This window comes from Epinephelus lanceolatus, chromosome 15 (assembly GCF_041903045.1).
Source record: "Epinephelus lanceolatus isolate andai-2023 chromosome 15, ASM4190304v1, whole genome shotgun sequence".
Lineage (NCBI taxonomy): Eukaryota > Metazoa > Chordata > Actinopteri > Perciformes > Serranidae > Epinephelus > Epinephelus lanceolatus.
Genome location: NC_135748.1, coordinates 20082975 through 20100092, shown reverse-complemented (window position 1 = coordinate 20100092; position 17118 = coordinate 20082975). Strand labels below are relative to the sequence as shown.

General features: G+C 42.8%; 3 protein-coding genes across 3 annotated transcripts; all 3 read right to left on the bottom strand.

The window, feature by feature from the left end:
- Window positions 1-318: 318 nt before the first annotated feature.
- rps6kl1 (ribosomal protein S6 kinase-like 1) lies at window positions 319-9743 on the bottom strand. The gene is made up of 12 exons (XM_033642767.2): window positions 9632-9743; window positions 8814-8930; window positions 8480-8653; window positions 8041-8165; window positions 7092-7184; window positions 6949-6996; window positions 4654-4786; window positions 3108-4568; window positions 2934-3023; window positions 999-1081; window positions 771-866; window positions 319-594 (listed from the first exon to the last, which is right to left on the bottom strand). Exons 3-12 carry the CDS (start codon window positions 8613-8615, stop codon window positions 484-486), a joined length of 2376 nt encoding a protein of 791 aa, XP_033498658.1. The 5' UTR covers window positions 8616-8653; window positions 8814-8930; window positions 9632-9743; the 3' UTR covers window positions 319-483.
- An 821-nt stretch (window positions 9744-10564) lies between these two features.
- On the bottom strand, window positions 10565-13663 carry LOC117266732 (olfactomedin-4-like). The gene is made up of 5 exons (XM_033642058.2): window positions 13542-13663; window positions 13295-13459; window positions 11793-12005; window positions 11574-11715; window positions 10565-11488 (listed from the first exon to the last, which is right to left on the bottom strand). The coding sequence occupies exons 1-5, from the start codon at window positions 13596-13598 to the stop codon at window positions 10695-10697; spliced, it is 1371 nt and encodes a 456-aa protein (XP_033497949.2). The 5' UTR covers window positions 13599-13663; the 3' UTR covers window positions 10565-10694.
- A 1498-nt stretch (window positions 13664-15161) lies between these two features.
- On the bottom strand, window positions 15162-17118 carry olfm4.2 (olfactomedin 4, tandem duplicate 2). The gene is made up of 5 exons (XM_078175029.1): window positions 16980-17118; window positions 16727-16894; window positions 16421-16633; window positions 16191-16332; window positions 15162-16104 (listed from the first exon to the last, which is right to left on the bottom strand). Exons 1-5 carry the CDS (start codon window positions 17031-17033, stop codon window positions 15311-15313), a joined length of 1371 nt encoding a protein of 456 aa, XP_078031155.1. The 5' UTR covers window positions 17034-17118; the 3' UTR covers window positions 15162-15310.

Below are 17118 nucleotides of genomic sequence, written 5' to 3'. Positions count from 1 at the left end.
TTCCTCTTTGGGGCAATGCATAGCCTAGTGAGCAATTATGACACACAAAGGCCACAAAACAGTGAGTAAAATGTCAGGGCTAGAAATTTTTTTTATAATTTATTGCCTAATTTTTTTTCAGTTTTTTAACGGCAGACAACCTTAACATTTGTAATTGTCAGAATTTAGTCTAATGTGGTGTCAGGTTACATGCGTGGTGATCATATAAAATTTAAATATACCAAAATTGCATCAAAGCTAAAATTCCCATCATATCTGAGTCTCAGAAGTCAAAATAAATCCATTTGTTTCATGTTTTGAAGGGTCATGGGTCACCACTTTTGTTCAAGTTTCAGTTTTTATTGTCATTTTTCTTTGGGAAGCACAAAACTCAAAGAAAACCAGGGATCTGGTGCTGCATCCCTTTTGGCCACACCAGGATTCAGTGTTCAACTTCAATTCCAGTGCAGGACCGAGGGATCAGAGTGGAAGCAGCTGCACCTGCTAGCAGCTCAGAGCTTTCCACGAGACACCGCTGAAGAAGGGATGACACTTGATGTCACTCACGCCTCCACCTCCAGAGCCCAGGCGGTAGCCGGCATCAAACTGAAGTAGCTGTGGAGCAGCATAATGGAGAGTGGGGATACTGTAAGATTTAATCACATCCTCTGTGTGTGTGTGTGTGTGTGTGTGTGTGTGTGTGTGTGTGTGAGAGAGAGCTACAAGTTAATGACACTGAGCACAATATTTAGAATTCAGGCCCTGAGGGTGTTTCAAGCCTTCAAACTGACCTCAGTGAGCAGAGACGCAGCTGCAGCGCTCAGGTGGTTGGGGATGAGCAGCTGGGTGTGGGAGTGGATTCCTGCAGGATGGAGCTGCCACAGTGGCTGGAGGCACAGTGAGCAGAGTATGAGAGAAAGCCATGATCGAGAATCATACTTGGCAGGAGTGATGCATAATGACAAACATGCAGATGTTACTCTGTAAGACTCAACATGTTCGTAGGGCCTTATGCTTACCATTCCTGTTAGGAGCTCAAACAACAAAGACCCGAGACTCCACCAGTCACACGCCTCTGTAACCCTGGACACTCCTCCAATTTCTGCCAACATACAATGAGGTGAGTTTAGTTGTATTCATGCACAACATTTTGCAAACACATTTGTTTCGGTGTCTTTATATTCCCATAAAATGTGCAGTACTTGACCTTTTTTTCAGAGTAAGTTGAACCAGCTTAATCTTACCACTAGGTGGCAGTTTACACAAAGGAACAACCACTGGTTTCAGTTTACAGAAACAGGCAAGAACTAAGAACTAACAAGAACTAAGAATAGGGAGCAAAATCTTCCAAATTGGGCCCCTCATCCACACCCTTAGTCCTAATACAAACATGGGTAATTTTGAATAAGCTCTTGGCCATTAGTCTTGTAGTGACAGAGATTAAATCTTTAACAAGCATTTCCAAATACAGTGTTATAAACCCATCCAGGCCATGCTCTGTTTTGCATAAAGGCAAAGCATAAAGGTCAGAGAAAACACAGAGAACTTTTTTCTTTCTGTCACAGTTATATTCCCCCTTTTAGCTAATAACAAAACGAGGAGAAAACAAATGTCTTATTGCAAGGCATTAAATCACAAGATCAAAACATGAGTGAACAAATAAATGCACTCTTCATTTATCACCATGTCAAAATCCAGTGTTTATAATGTGTTAATTTATTCATTTCCAAGACAGTTTAGAGACCCAGGTATGCAGAAATGTTTAAATACACCATTTAGAACAGTGGTTCCCAACTGGTGGGTCACAGGTCCATTCTGGATGGACTGCAAGTGATTCGTGAATGTGTCAAGTTTCTAAAAAAAAAAAAAACACACACACTTTATTTTGACATACAGTGAATATCCAGAACACAGCTTTTATTTTGAAGTGCCGTTTCCTGCTGTAGAATGAGTGAATAACAGACAGCTACTTAACAGAGACAGCAGACTAGCTCGACCACATGGCCAAACGCAAGTATGATGCTGAGTATTTTTAAACTGTACCTTGGACTAATGACTAAGGAGAAATCTGGACCCTGTGGCTGATCCAATTGGAAACCACTCACCACAATTTAGCCTAACTTTGGAGCATTATTTAGCCCCCTTGCTTAAAACTGAGCTGCTACAGTGTTTTGATTGTTTACTTTTGCTAGTCTGCCTAGCTTGATTTTTACCATGTTCAGCTTCAGCCTGCCATACCCATAGATATATATAATCATAGATGACTCATTCCTGTGGCGACTGTGCCTCACCGTCGCCGCCATCTTGGGGAGGTCACTGCCAGCTGGCTAGTACTGTTGTGTATGGAGATAAGTCTTAAGCAAACTTGGCGTGCTCACTCAAAAGTCTCAAAGTGTAATTGGGGGGGCGGCTAGGAGCTGAAACGCGTCCATTCGACTGCTGCTGTGCAATCCACTATATTAAAAAGTATTACACTTATTAGTGAGTGCTGTCGGGTTTTTCTGCTTTGCTGTAATATTTTGGACCGGCACCCAATTACACTTTGAGACTTTTGAGTGAGCACGCCAAGTTTGCTGAAGACTTATCTCCATACATAACAGTACTAGCCAGCCGGCAGTGACCTCCCCAAGATGGCGGCGACGTTGACGCATCGCTGAAGCGGGCCAAAGCCGTCAACGAGGTATCTACTGTATATGATATGTATGACCATACCTGGTGTGGCTGAAACTCGACTACACCATTTTCACAGTAACTGTGGGGGGGTGGGGTGTTGGATGACAATTAAAATGTGTTTTAATGATAATAAATTGGTGTAAATGTATAAAGCAAAGTAAAGTATTGTACTTGATCCCATTTAGGGGGGAACCATAGACCTTTGCATCCACCCCACCTAGGCCTCTGACCACGGTTATCTGTACCGTTTGACCCCGCTGAACAGTAATGCAAATGTTTACCTGGAGCACAGTACATCTGTTCCATGGCATTGGTGCTGATCTCTGACTGAACCTCGCTCCACTGTCCGAAAAAAGTCAAACACACCTTCCCTGTGAAAACATTGTTTTTGATCAAAATTAAAAAGTATAGTGGTTTTCCACATGCAGTCCTTTACAGGTATTCCATGAACTCACCGTTGCTCGTTAGCAGAACGTTTCTAGGGTTGAGGTCCCGACACAGGATGCCTTGCTGATGCAGACTCTCCAGAGCCAGCAGAATCTGAGCCCCCCACACACGCACCTCTGCCTCTGGAAGCCCCCAGCACGTCTGCATGGACTTATCTGTTGTATTGGAGGGCTTCACAGGTATCCGAGGCAGGTGGCACCAGCCGTCCACCTCTATAATCTGGTCTTCCCCCTGCCCCTCAGAGCCTTCTGATTTAACGAGAGCATCTGCATCCTCTCCGCTCTTGTGGGGAGTGGCTGCATGATGGCCTGAGGAGAACCAGCTCCCAAATGATCGCTCTTTTCCAGATGCCACCTTCTCTCCAGGGCTCCGCAATTCGCAGGCCTCCTCTACAGCCTCTCTCGTCTTACTGGAATATGTTTCCCCTTTGTGCTTCACCCCTGAGAGGGCAAGGGGGACCCCTGGAAGTGCCCCCTGTTTTGCTGCAATGCTGTGGCAGAGGGAAGCAGGGGAAGGCCAGGAGCTTTCTGAGGTGATCCTTGTGTCTGTGTAGTCAGAAAATACTGCTCTGTCTGTGCTCCTGATGACTACCATTCCATTTCTCTCCTCTGTGGTGGGGCTGCTGTCCTGCTTTGAGTCTGTATCCAGATCTGAAGAGTTAACACTTAAAACAGATCCTTGGTGAGAGCCATTGGTATCCCATGATGCCCTGCCACGGATCTGGGTTTGGCAATGGAGAGGAAGATGCAAAATGGCAGGGGATGAGCTCAAACCATTATTTTCACTGTTTGGCAATCCCGCTTTTATAGATGAGGTCTGATTTGTATGAGGTGGTGTTTGTCCTAGTGTGCTATTTAAATGACTGTCAGTCACTGCATAGGGGTTCACTTGCTCACAGTTACATGCTGGATCGGCAGCTTTCCAAGCCACTTCAAACTCAGAGCTGCACTCTGTGAGTCCCATTCCAGCTTTATTTTTATGGAGTCCTGACATGACGTCAAGAGCCTGACTGACACGAGCGCAAGCGAGAGGGAGAGCAGGCTGTTCCTGAGTTTCACTGGAGTGCAAACACAAACTAGGAGCTGGTGGATGGATGCGGGCGTTGACCTGTGTCCTCGTCGGGCCTGAATTCAGAGTTAGTCGATCGAGCTTGGTATAAAATGACGCTGCGGAGCGTGTGTTCTGCAGACAGCCCGTCTCCTCGATGTAGGAGTGAGTCCCGCAGCTCTCGAGTCGCTGCTGAGTCTCATTCCATGAGGTGGAGAAGTCAGTGTCCGGGCTCTCATCACTTAACTTCTGTGGAATCACTCCTGCGCTCTCTCTGCTGTTGTGCTGGTAGTCTGTGCTGATTGTGGGTGAGGTGTGGCTGGTCTTCAGCTTGACGCTGTGCTGGCCAGATGTGAAGCATTCTGGGTGTTCCTTGGCCTTCTCGTTCCTCAGCTTGTGCAGCTTCGAGAAGAGCCTCCCACCTGGGACAACAGAGGAAGAAACACTGGATCAGACAAAGGTGCAAGTGCAAGCTTCAATATCCAGGACAGAGCAGTGACAGCTCACCTTTGATATGCTCAAGATGTAGGTACACAGCATCCTCACTGACGTAATATCTTAGCAACTTAACCATGTATGGCACCCCCTGAGGAATGATGGTTGGCTGGTCCCTGCTCTCCCAGCTTGACTTGACCAGACTCTGCAAAGACACACACACACACACACACACACACACAATTCATCTATTTAGAAAATACACTTATTAAAGGGATAATTCTGATTTTTTTTGAGTGAGGTAGTATAGGGTACTTCTCCATAGTCATTGTATTACATGCAGTAGATATCTGTCAGCCTATCGCCAGTTTGGAGAAGCAGCAGGAATACCGACACAGGATAAGCAATGTACTGCTGTGGAAGGGGCAGCTGCTAAATGTATTTTAGCTACCTTAAAAATAGATATATGTTTAAGTGTACGCTATATTGAGAATATTTTCACCACTTTGAGGCCCTGCTCACTGGCTCCAAAAACACCCTATCTAAAATCAATATCACCCAAGTCCCACACATCATCACTGACAACTTCCCTGCACGCTTCTCTAGCCACGTCAAGAGTCTTGGTGTCATTCTGGACTGCACACTTTCTCGAACCAAACATAAAAAACATTACCCGGACAGCTTTCTTCCACCTTTGCAACATTTCCAGACTCATCCATCGCTGCTCCAGTCTAGCACTGGAGTCTTGGGCCACGCATTTGTTACATCTCGTATTGACTACTGCAATGTATTTCTCTCTGGCCTTCCCACCAAACTCATCAACTGGCTTCAAATCATTCAGAACTCAGCTCCCCGGATCATCAGCCACACCAAGTCATCTGTTTTATTATGCGCTTTACCGCTCTAAGGCAGCCTGTTCCCACAGGAAGGCTGTTAACGGCTTCAGTTCCTCATCTGTTCTCTAGTCAAAGCCACCAGACTCCACTGACAAGACCAGAAATTTTGGCTTGCTGAACATGAGTGTTGCTCGTCTACCACTGCCTCAATCAGTCAGTGCTACAGTTTATTTATACTCCCTTTAGGTACGAAAATAAATTTGTCTGTTTTAAACATTGTAAACATCACTGCCCTCATACCTCCATGTGTCCTTTATGCTGGCATAGATACCGCCAATAAATGGCACTAGAAGACAGAGTCAAAATTTTCACACAACAGCAAACGAGGTGACGGTGAAGGAGGACATAATATAGTGCCTTTAAACGGAGACAGCACTGTAGATGGCAGTCTGTATGCCATTATATACATGCTGATGTGCACGGAGAATTCTTTTATAATCAATTATATTACGGTTCTGCCATTATTTTAATTTCATTATCACCTCCTATGGTTGTATCTCGCTTGAAATACACCACACTGCCCCCATGATCTCCATTGCCTCCTGGGGAGCTGCTCCATTTCATCCGTATCTGTAAGCTCTCAGAAAATGTGCACAAATACAGATGAAATAAACGCGTAAACGAGTATAGACAGGAGGCTCTGTTTGTCTCTGTATCTAACGTTGAGCATAAATGAGCCCTAACTGTGTGACTTTGGTGAATCCTTTCAAACTTTTTCACACGCCAAAGTCACACAGTTACACAAACAAAATAACTGATCAAAGGCAGCAGTACACCAGCAGCTCCTGTGTTCAGAGATGTTAAATCACTCTTTTCTCAATAGAGTCTGGCTTTGATGAGAGCGATATAACGGCTTCAGTTCCCCGTCAGAAAATATTGTAAATACAGCAGATAGTTAAAATACTATTGATGTTTTAGGAGAAACTTATTTTAGGTGGCTAACATATGTTTTGCTGCTGCCCCTGTCCACAGCAGTACACTACTTAGTTTCTGTGACAGACTCCTGCCTGCTTCTCCAAACTGGGGGTGTGCTGTCTGACATCAACTCTAGGCAATACACTGACTATGGATAAATACCTCATACAACCCCACTTTAAAAGATCCAAACTTTCCCTTTGGTATTAGTATTAAATAAAGCATGGTCTGCTTGGATTGCCCCTTTAGAAATTACCATGTCTCTCTGGTCACTGAAATTTGAGGTGCACTTGCACTGGCTAAAAGGGTGAGAGCTTTCAGGCAGATCAATGCTGGATGATACTCAGGAAGACAGGCTGGAGAGAGCTCCCATCGACTGGCCTGCCACACAATACAAGGACTGGCTCACTGCCAGATGACAGCCCCCACAACATCTCTACTATCAATGGACCTGTCTTTAATTTAAATGTATTATAGGATAGAGCATATACTCTGGACTGCATCTCTGCTTTCCTTCAGTGTAGCGCGATACTTGTAGAAGAAACCAAATACTCACCTTTACAACAAATGTCTCCTTATTGACCATACTCTGGACAATCAGGACCTTTGGAATAAAGAAAAAATAACATCAAGTGGTGTCAATACACAAAGCAGACACTGATATGGAGACACAAAAGCAGTTAAGTGTTACAGTCTTACCTTATCAGTCACTCCCACCACCTTACACATCTCCAGATCCTCCACAGGCGAACTCAAATGTCTGATTGGACGGAATCTCAGACTGCTGTAACCCTGATGATGAAAGCCACAGAGGCTGTCAGCGACAGAGCAACACAGCAAATTGCAAGCAAGACATTTTCACACAGTATTTGAGATTTATAAGGCTCCCAGAGAAGTGCAGGTCTGCTGCAACTCAAGGCTAAATGCCTTTTTGTTTCCTGCTGCCTTTTATTGAATCAAAAATGTATGCATTTCACTACTGGAGAGCTACTTTGATTTGTGAATTCCATGCCTGTCTTATTCTATTTTGACCTTGTTTTTATTTTCTATTGTCTTTTGCTTCAATGAGTTTGAGTTGAGTTTTTTGCATTTTGTGTGGATGTTTCTGGTGTTTTTTTGTAGAGAACTTTGGACTGCCTTGTTGCTGAAATGTGCTTTATAAATAAACCTGCCTTGCCTTTGTATGAGACAGACAGGCACTGGGTGTTTCATCTAATGTAAGAAGCAATAAAGGACGTGCTCCCCTATGTTCTTATCCAATATTAGACTGACATGAAAACTAAAAATGCCTCAAGCCCGTACTGGAATTATATACACTGTACATTCAGAGCCATAGGCATAGATTGCAGACGGACGCAGGGGACATGTCCTCCTCAATATTTAGAATGTGTGCATTTGTCTCCCTAATACAAACCTGAAACTTGCACAGGACTTTGAAAGACATTTCCACCTTAAATTGATGCAGAAATATTCAGCAGAAGTCAGCAAATGAAGTGTTGGATGCTTAAATTTCCTGGGAGAGGACCCCAAACGCTCCATTTCGTATGTGTCTCCCCAGTGTTGGATGAAACGTACGCCCTTGTTTAGAGCAAATGAGTGACAATAAGATTTGCTTTCCGTAAGTAACAGTAAAGGATGATTGTCTTACCCCCAAATGAGAGCTTCCCTTCCCTAGGTTGTCCTGTAGATGTGTTATGAAGATTTCTTCAGCTCTCTTTAGATACTGAGTCGTCTTCCTCTTCACAGCCTCCCTACGATCCTTATTTGGGTCCACTGTAAAACAGTAGAACTCTGTGAGGCACCAGTAAAAACAAAGGAAAATACTGTAGCTGTGTGAATGAAGACCCTGATCTTATTAAACCTTAGCCTTTATCAAAGGTTTGCCTCCAGACGGTTATCTACTCACACTGTGGGGGAAATGTCTGACCAGTAAGGAAATCTGTGTTTAACCTTTGGTTTGTGACTTCCTGTTTTTATTCTGGTCCACATGCTCCCATCACATGTCTCGTGCAAACACGCTTCTTTGAATTCCTCATTATCACACAGCCTTGTATACTTGTGTAAAAGCCCAAATGTCGTTGACTTACACTGAACCCCGTTAAGCAGCAAGTCCACCCCGTTCTTGTAGTAACTGAAAGCTGCCTCATAGTCCTCATTGACCTCGCTGTCCAGTGCCATGCGGATCTGCTTGGCCGCCTCCACCAGGTAATCTCTCTTTGCCATCGCTGCCTTGTTTTGGACCTGTCGAGGACCAGATGGGCCTGAGCACAGCATAAAAAGTTAGACATCACTGTTGATTCAGTGGGGCTTAATTTAGACATGACAGAGAGAAGAGGTATGAGCAAGCTGTCTCTTTAAACAGAACTGAAACTAAAGCTGTTGTGAGTGATCCACGCGGCTGCTCTTAAAGAGTGTTCTCACCTTTGCTCCCTTGTCTTATCAACAGCAGCACACATCTCTGTCTGTTGTCACTGGGCTGGGTGTGTGTCTGCCCCCAGTGACTCCAAGGCTCAGGTCTTTGCGGCACAGCATGATTATCTGAGACAGCGGAAACAAAGAGTTAACCCCCGGACCAGTACAGGAAGTGAGCACAGGCTTGTGCCTACTATTTCTGATGAATGGAAAGAAGCAGATTTGCAAGATGACAGTGAGATGACTCACAGCCCTGAGGCACACTGTGGTGTGTCTCAGGTAAATGATGAAGTCGTGTATCCCTACAGGATCATGGGAACCCAAAGATTACAGTGGGGAAAGTGTCGACACCTAAATCTTAGTATATCATCCCAATAATATATGCCACACTGTGGACACGCTCATGTGATCTACAGACACACTTACACAATCACATTAAGTGGATTATTTCCAAGGGGCAATTAAATTATTTGCTGACATAGATGAAAAAAAAAACATCAAATATTATGAAATTGGTCTTCTTTTACATTACACACATGTACAATGGGAGGGCTAATGTTGACTAGAAAACCTCCCACTGGTGTAAAATATAATATTTCTTTGCTACAGACTAAAACACAAACATCACACACATACACACCCCATCCTGACTACAGTCATGGAGGCGACATCCTCTCTAAGGAGTGTTATGAAACACACAAAGCCATCTTCAGTCTCCTGCATCATCATCTTCTCAACATGCCCTTCCATTGCCAAGGAGGTAGCAACCCACCATGATACATAGATGAACAAATAGTGCAGAGCACAGATACACACAGACACAGTACCTGATGTGAGGCGAGCATGCCCTGGACCCTCCACCCCAGCAGCAGCATCAGCAGCGGGAGCAGCAGCAGCAGCAGCCCGTGACTACAGCAGCCTCAACACACTCATCTCAGGAGCAGGGGAGGAGGAAAGAGCTCAGGCGAGGCTGCTGATTGGCTGAGCATGATGTCACTTCAGGGTACCATTTCACACAAGGCCCTCACTTCCCCCTCTCTCATCCTGACAGATGCTGGCCGCTTTAAAGAGACAGTATTGTTTTTGTGTACACTGACTGAAGGCCTTCTTCAACCCTGACTTCTACTTCCATGATGGATTGTGTTCAGCTTTTAGTGTTGACAAATTCCACATGAAAGGTCCTCAATCTATAGAGTGATTATGAATTGCAGTATTGCTTTGAAGTCTCCCATCCACAGTGAATGGAGGGATCACCCTGCCCAGAAGCCATAATCTGCTGGGTCTTGGTGCTCAGTACCAGATGGAGCCAGGCTCCAGCCACAGCACAAAGGAGAGTCGTTACCCCCCCACCCCAAGGGAGGGCCAGCTTACAAAAGGGGGTGGAGGCTCCAGCATGGAGCAGGATGGCAGAAGAGGAGGGGGGCTTGAGATGTATCAGATGCTGCAGCCTTACCCAAAAAGCAGAAAGGGAGGGGTCGGGTTTAGTTTAAAGGAATACTCCAACCAAAAAGTGATCATTTTTACATCAATTACCCACCCTGTGTTACGTTGAGAATGTTAGAATCACCAATTAACCTAACCTGCACGTCTTTGGACTGTGGGAGGAAGCCGGAGTACCCGAGCATGCAAACCTTTCACCTCAGGTTCAAACCAGGAACCCTTTTGCTGTGAGGCAACCATGCTTTTTCTTCTCAAATGTTTGTGCAGTCATGCTTTATTTTGTAGACTTTTACTAAAATTGAAACAAAACAGGACAAAAATTTGAATGCTCAATTTTGATTTTATTTCAGAAATGAAAAGTACAGTTCAAAAGTACACAGATAGCTAAGAAAGTCAGTAAAGAAGATCATTTGTATCAATCACAATACGGCAGATCAAAAACAAGAGGCATCATCCTTTGTTAAACCTCACATGGTAGGACGCATAATAGCCGTTGTTGTACATGTAAAGCCTCTGATCGGTGGGATTGTAGTGCAGGTTGACAAAGTTCTCCTGGAACTTCTGAAAGGGAATACTCATGTATTTCTCCTCTCCAGTCTTGGTGTCATATGAGTAATAGATCTCCTCTGTGTTCAGATCTCCAGGCCTGGTGGCATACATAACTCCACACACCATGAAAGCATTCCCTACCTGAGGCTTATAGGCACCAGTGGTCCATTCATCCTCAATACCGAATGATTTCTCATCTATCTTAGCAATGACAATTTTACCCTTGGCCTCCTCTGTGGCATACATTACCCACAATCCTTTCTCATCAGCTGAGAAGTCCAGGTACTGGTTTGGTGAATACGTGTAGGTGAATCTTTCGCTTGCTTTTGTGATTTGTCTGTGACTATACACAGAGGACGTCAGGTTTAGTTTGGACATTCTGAATGGGTTGGCAGCCTGGTAATACACAGTGTTACCATGGACAATGTAGTTATTACCACTGCCTTGGTAACCTTGTGGCAGAGTGTGGTGTGTGAAGGAGGATCTCTGAATGAGTTTGTCGTAATTAGAATACAAGTAGAACTCATACACAGAGGGGCTGCTGTACGCACCGTACCAGTACATTGACTCATAGCTTCGAACTGGTTTGGAGTCTTTACCCCAGCCCCCATACAGGTACCCTGGGTTCAGATGAGCATTCAGTTGGGTGACAATAGGCTTGCTGATGCTCATTATTCCTGTGTGATTGCAGTTGCCTGGGAAGAAAAGAAAACATTCACTATCACATTCACCTTGCTGACCAGCTACTGCAAAAAAAAAAGAGCTGGCTGATGGTCTCACCAATATCTGGCTTGATGAACTCCTGCTCCTTCTGGCACTCCTGCAGCTTCTTCTGCAGCTTAGCAAACTCAATGCGGATCACCTCCAGGTTGCTCTTGTCGAACGTCTCCAGTTGGTTCACGATGAGGGTCATGTTGTGGATCTGGCACAAACAAACACAGTTACCATTATAACCGGTAAGATGACAGGAGCAGTAAAGTCTTGAGCTTGACCTCTCACCTCAGTGTACAGACTGTCGAGCATGGGCGAGGTGGAGTTGAGGGAGTCTTTGAGCTGAGACACCAGAGCCTCGAACTCTTGGAGCTCAATCCTGAGCAGCTCAAAGTCCAGTTTGATGTAGTTGTCGGGGCTGCTCTCCAGCATGGCCACTCTCACAGTCAGGTCCATCAGTTCTGCCAAGAAGATATCCAGTTTGCCTCCGTCATGGGTGAGCTGGAAGACACACATCCAGCAGTTTGTACACTGTGAAGCAACTGCTGTCATATAGTTGTAACACTTCCTTACTTAATTTTTATTACACATAATTGCTTCAATATAGAAACATACACAAGACAAAAATAAACCAAAATAAACTAAACTAAAATAGAATAAAATAAAATAAGATAAAATAAAAATTCATTAAAATCAAATTTAAAAAATATCTTTAAATATAGATAAAAATAATAATCTATCAAAAAATGTTTTTCCTGTAGGTAGTTATCACTAGGGATGTAACAATCTGGATATATAGTATATATCAATTTATTGATATACAATCCAATATAATCAGTGCAAAGTAAAAACATAAAAACATATTGTCATCTTTAAGTTACACCTTTATTTTGAAATGTAACACCATTTCTGTCCAAGTGTACCTCTTTTCTTAACACTGAATCAGTGCTAGTGTCCTATAGCACCAGGCAGACAATGAGGATATTTACTGATATCCTATATTGATTGCAGACCCCTGAACTGAATCGAATCAAAATTGAATCAGCTTGTAGAATCATCAAATATTGTATTGTCCCTGAAAGAATCAGCATAATATTGTGTCATGACTTCACTTGTGATTTACAGCTATAGTAATCACCAGTGTCCAACTTCATCCTACAGTATGGTCAACATAATATTTTATCTTCAACAACTTAACCACAAAACAGGAATGATGTAAACGTTATTCTGTATTAATTTTTACTCTAAACAGTCTGTGGCTGATTATGGTTCTCAGTAACATTTTGAATGGTTGATTATTGCAACAGCACATTGTATATTTTAGAAAAAATATACCTAATATCAGATTACTTGGTCTGACAGCAAATAAAAAAGAATATCAGAATGCATTTTGTATGCCAAATATGTTGGCACATACAAGGTTTCTGACTCTGATTGCCCATGGCTTTTACTAAAGATAGAGAGCAAATGCACAGGCAAATACAGTGTAGAAATACAAATCAAATAAGACACGAAAACCAAACAAAGACAACATATATATATATATATATATATAGTGTCAAAGTATCATATATAGTATCTATATACAGATAAAACTACACATGTAATTCCCTTTCATGATGTATCTACTTTTGTGGTTCAATTTTCATTTTTTCTTTTACTTATGATATATTTGGATTTAAGATTCTTCTTGAAAAAAATCTAACCAAAATATGGCTTAGTCATCTGACACACTTGCTCAAAACTTCTAAACATCATGAAAAACACTGGCTATGGTGTGTCATACTTACTTTATTCATGTGGATCTCCACCTCCAGCCTCAGGTCAGTGGTAACCTGCTGCATGTGTTCCACTCGGTCAGCGGGGAAGTTGCTGTCGGGCAGGAACACACTGCAAACACACTCATCTCTTCCACCAGATGTGGTCACGTTCCCTGACTCCCAGTCTTCCACCGGCTGCAAGGAAACTCAGTTATCTTATTAAGATACTACACAGAACACATTTTAATAAGGACTAGCAGTCATCTTTGAAACTTACGAGCCAAGCCAGCGCAGGGCTCAGTATGGGAAGGAGAAGCAGCAGAGTCAGAGGCATTGTGTGTCTGCTGGCAGGATGTCTGCTTGCTATTCTGATCGAAGGGTTTTACACCTCTATTCAGCCAACAGAGAGCGTGTGACGTCATCCCACAGTAATAGCTATTTTACTAGCATCCTTGAGATCAGTGCAGGTGTGCATGTTAAACACACTGTCCTGGGATTGCTACATAATGATATGTAATTGGGTTTTTTCCTCTGAGAAATTTTAGTTTATTTAGTGACTGAAAAAGACATAAGGATGGAAATATTAACTGCTGAAAAACTCTGGAACATTTTAGTTTTGTTTTTATGTAAGACAATACTTTGCTGGTGAAAACAAAGTGCACTAAATATTGAAAAATGAAACACAATTAAGTGTTTCATTTGACAGAGGCACCACATATGTAAAAAAGTGTTTTTATGTGAAGCAATGATTATCTGTTATCTCACGCTACAGTGTGACAAATAAATAGGGGGAAGGTCTCACCCACTTTTATGATGCTAAGAGCCAACATGTGGCCTGAAGTGGCACGATGATTACGAGCTCACTATACAACAGAGCTGTTTTGCATTCAGAGTTTATACTTAAATCAGGAGCAAAATACACAATTTTTTGCCTAGACTTGTGATATTTGATTGTCAATTTCTCTTTTCACTCAGTTGGTATTTTGATTAGCTGGAGCTAATTGCTTTAAAATTAATCTTAAGCTTTCATTACACCCTGGAGAAAAACTTAAAATGCTATATAAGTGTAGCAAAGCAACTTATTCTTGATTCATGCTGTCCCTCTGGATTGGAAAAGCAGACACTACCATGAGCATTGTTTCTCCTCTGTGCAAGCAGAAGAGAGCAATAACTGCATGTTGACTTTGACACTGTTGTGTGATCATTAAAAGATACAATGACTGATTACACTTCTCTGCTCCAGTACCTGCACCTTCTCTACTTGACTTTATATCTTTAACATGTTGTGTATCTCTGTTCTTTTGATACTGTTGTCCTTATATTATATTTGTGTGACATTTGGACATCAGCTCTGGCAACTTTACCCTTGGATCCATTATTCAATTTGATTGTAAATCCTGTTCAACCTCCGATGTAAACTGACTTTTGTTTTTGGTAATCATATTTCTGTTGGTTGACCTTTTTCCCCCTTTTCAATTAATCATGGAGAAGACTTAGAATCAAGTAACTGAAATATTGTGTTGGCAATGCATCACACATCTACTTCTATACATAAAGGTTATCACATGTCAATTACAAATGCATATAGAAAAGAAATGTGTACCCATGAAAACCCCAAATAAGTATGTTGGTGCACTGTGCCCAAGCCAAAACTCTTAATAAAATTTGATCACAGCTTATTATAAGTAATTTTCCAACTTCAATTTAAATATCATATGATCCTAATTACAACATTTATATAATAGATTGACTGATGTGTATTTGGCTTATGTGCCAATTTTAAATCTAATGAAGATACAGCTGGTTTTTAATCATGATCTTTTCCTCTTATTGTGTGTATCAGTTAATTTGTGATAGTTTTATTTTATGAACAGAAAGTTAAAAGAATTTCACACAGTTTCAATGCTTCGGTCTGATTTTATTCAGGAAAAGACAGTAGAAAATCTATGTGTGACAATACATAGCTTTATAGAGCTCTAGTGAAAAAGTGAGTAAATACAGATCAATCGTATCAATCACAATACGACAGATTACAAAGCAGAGGGATCATTCTCTGTTAAACTTGACATTGTAGGTCACATAGTAGCCGTTGTTGTACATGTAGAGCTTCTGATCGGTGGGATTGTAGTCCAGGTTGGTGTATTTCTCCTGGAACTTCTGGAAGCGGACGTTGAGGTGTTTCTCCTGCTTGGTCTTCGTGTCGAACGCGTAGTAGATCTCCTCTGTGTTCAGATCCACCGACCTGGTGGCGTACATGACTCCACAGGCCATGAAAGCGTTGCCGGCCAACTGCTTGAACACACCGGTGTTCCACTGGTCCTCAATGCCAAACGATTTCTCATCTATTTTAGCGAGGATGATTTTACCTTTGCTCTCCTCTGAGGCATACATTACCCACAAGCCATTCTCATCAGCAGCAAAGTCAATGTTCTGATGGTCTGAGTAACTGTACGAGAACCTTTGACTGGCATCTGCGATTACTCTGTACTCATATTTGGAACTGGTCAGATTCAGTTTGCTCATACTGAAAGGTGTGTTGTGCTGGTAATATATGGTGTTACTGTGAACAATGTAGTTGTTACCAGTACCCTCCCACCCGCTTGGTAAGTCATGGTGTTTGAATGCGGACCTCAGAATCAGCTTTTCATAGTCGGAGTACAAATAGAAGTCATACACATAGGGACTGGTGTATGCACCGTAGAAGTACATTGATTCATAGCCTCTAACAGGTTTGGAGTCTTTTCCCCAGCCCCCATACTGGTAACCTGCACTCAGATGAGCATTCAGTTGGATGACGGTAGGCTTGCTGACCGCCATGATTCCTGTGTGATTGCAGTTGCCTGGGAAGACAAGAAAAATGTTAATATTTGGTGAGAATATCTGATTTTTAAACTGTTCTCCACAATCATCTGACTAGCTGTCTCACCAATATCTGGCTTGATGAACTCCTGCTCCTTCTGGCACTCCTGCAGCTTCTTCTGCAGCTTAGCAAACTCAATGCGGATCACCTCCAGGTTGCTCTTGTCGAACGTCTCCAGTTGGTTCACAATGAGGGTCATGTTGCGGATCTGGGAATAAACACATGAATCAAATGCAATATTCCAATAAAGAAGAAAGCTGCGTTATTTGCAAGTAGGTTGAAAATGGTTCTGTTACCTCAGTATGCAGGCTGTCAAACATGGGCGAGGTGGAGTTGAGGGAGTCTTTGAGCTGAGACACCAGAGCCTCGAACTCTCGGAGCTCAACCCTGAGTATCTCAAAGTCCAGTTTGATGTATTTGTCGGGACTGCTCTCCAACATGGCCACTCTCACAGTCAGATCCATCAGCTCCTTCAAGTAGACCTCCAAGTTGCCCTTGTAGCTCACCATCTGAGGGAGTGAATAAACACAAATCAATATGGTGATGTCTCAGCAAAATGTTTAAATGAGTAAACGCTGTGGAACCCTTCAGTCTTACTGCACCTTTTTCACTTGAATATCCACCTCCAGGATCAGATCCTTGCTGACCTGCTGCATGTGCTGAACCCGGTCGGCAGGGAAGGTGGTTTCAGGCACGTACACATGACAAACACACTGACCTGCCTCACCCACTGACACAGTCACATTGCCAGACTCCCATTCATTTAATGGCTGAAAAGACAAAAAACCATTAAGACTGATTATGATGAATGACAGATGCACCTCTATGTTTCAACAGAAAATAAGCGTCACTTACAATCCATGCCAAAGCAGGACTGAGCAGCAGCAGCGGCAGCACAACTGGAATCATCTTGTCTCAGTTTACCTCTCAAATGTCTCCTTGGTGGCCTCATCGTTGGGTTTTTAAAGACAGCTCTTATCACGTCATCTCAAAC

Coding starts and splice junctions, on each gene's coding strand:
- rps6kl1 (XM_033642767.2), bottom strand. CDS start 8,615: ATGGCAAAGAGAGATTACCTGGTGGAGGCGGCCAAGCAGATCCGCATG. Junction 8,166..8,479: donor GCTGCTTAACGGGGTTCAGT/GTAAGTCAACGA, acceptor ACTGTTTTACAG/TGGACCCAAATAAGGATCGT. Junction 4,787..6,948: donor AGGAGACATTTGTTGTAAAG/GTGAGTATTTGG, acceptor GTGTCTTTGCAG/AGTCTGGTCAAGTCAAGCTG.
- olfm4.2 (XM_078175029.1), bottom strand. CDS start 17,033: ATGATTCCAGTTGTGCTGCCGCTGCTGCTGCTCAGTCCTGCTTTGGCA. Junction 16,634..16,726: donor TGGATATTCAAGTGAAAAAG/GTGCAGTAAGAC, acceptor TCACTCCCTCAG/ATGGTGAGCTACAAGGGCAA. Junction 16,105..16,190: donor GTTCATCAAGCCAGATATTG/GTGAGACAGCTA, acceptor TTGTCTTCCCAG/GCAACTGCAATCACACAGGA.
- LOC117266732 (XM_033642058.2), bottom strand. CDS start 13,598: ATGCCTCTGACTCTGCTGCTTCTCCTTCCCATACTGAGCCCTGCGCTG. Junction 13,460..13,541: donor GCCCTGCGCTGGCTTGGCTC/GTAAGTTTCAAA, acceptor GTTTCCTTGCAG/CCGGTGGAAGACTGGGAGTC. Junction 11,489..11,573: donor GTTCATCAAGCCAGATATTG/GTGAGACCATCA, acceptor TTTTCTTCCCAG/GCAACTGCAATCACACAGGA.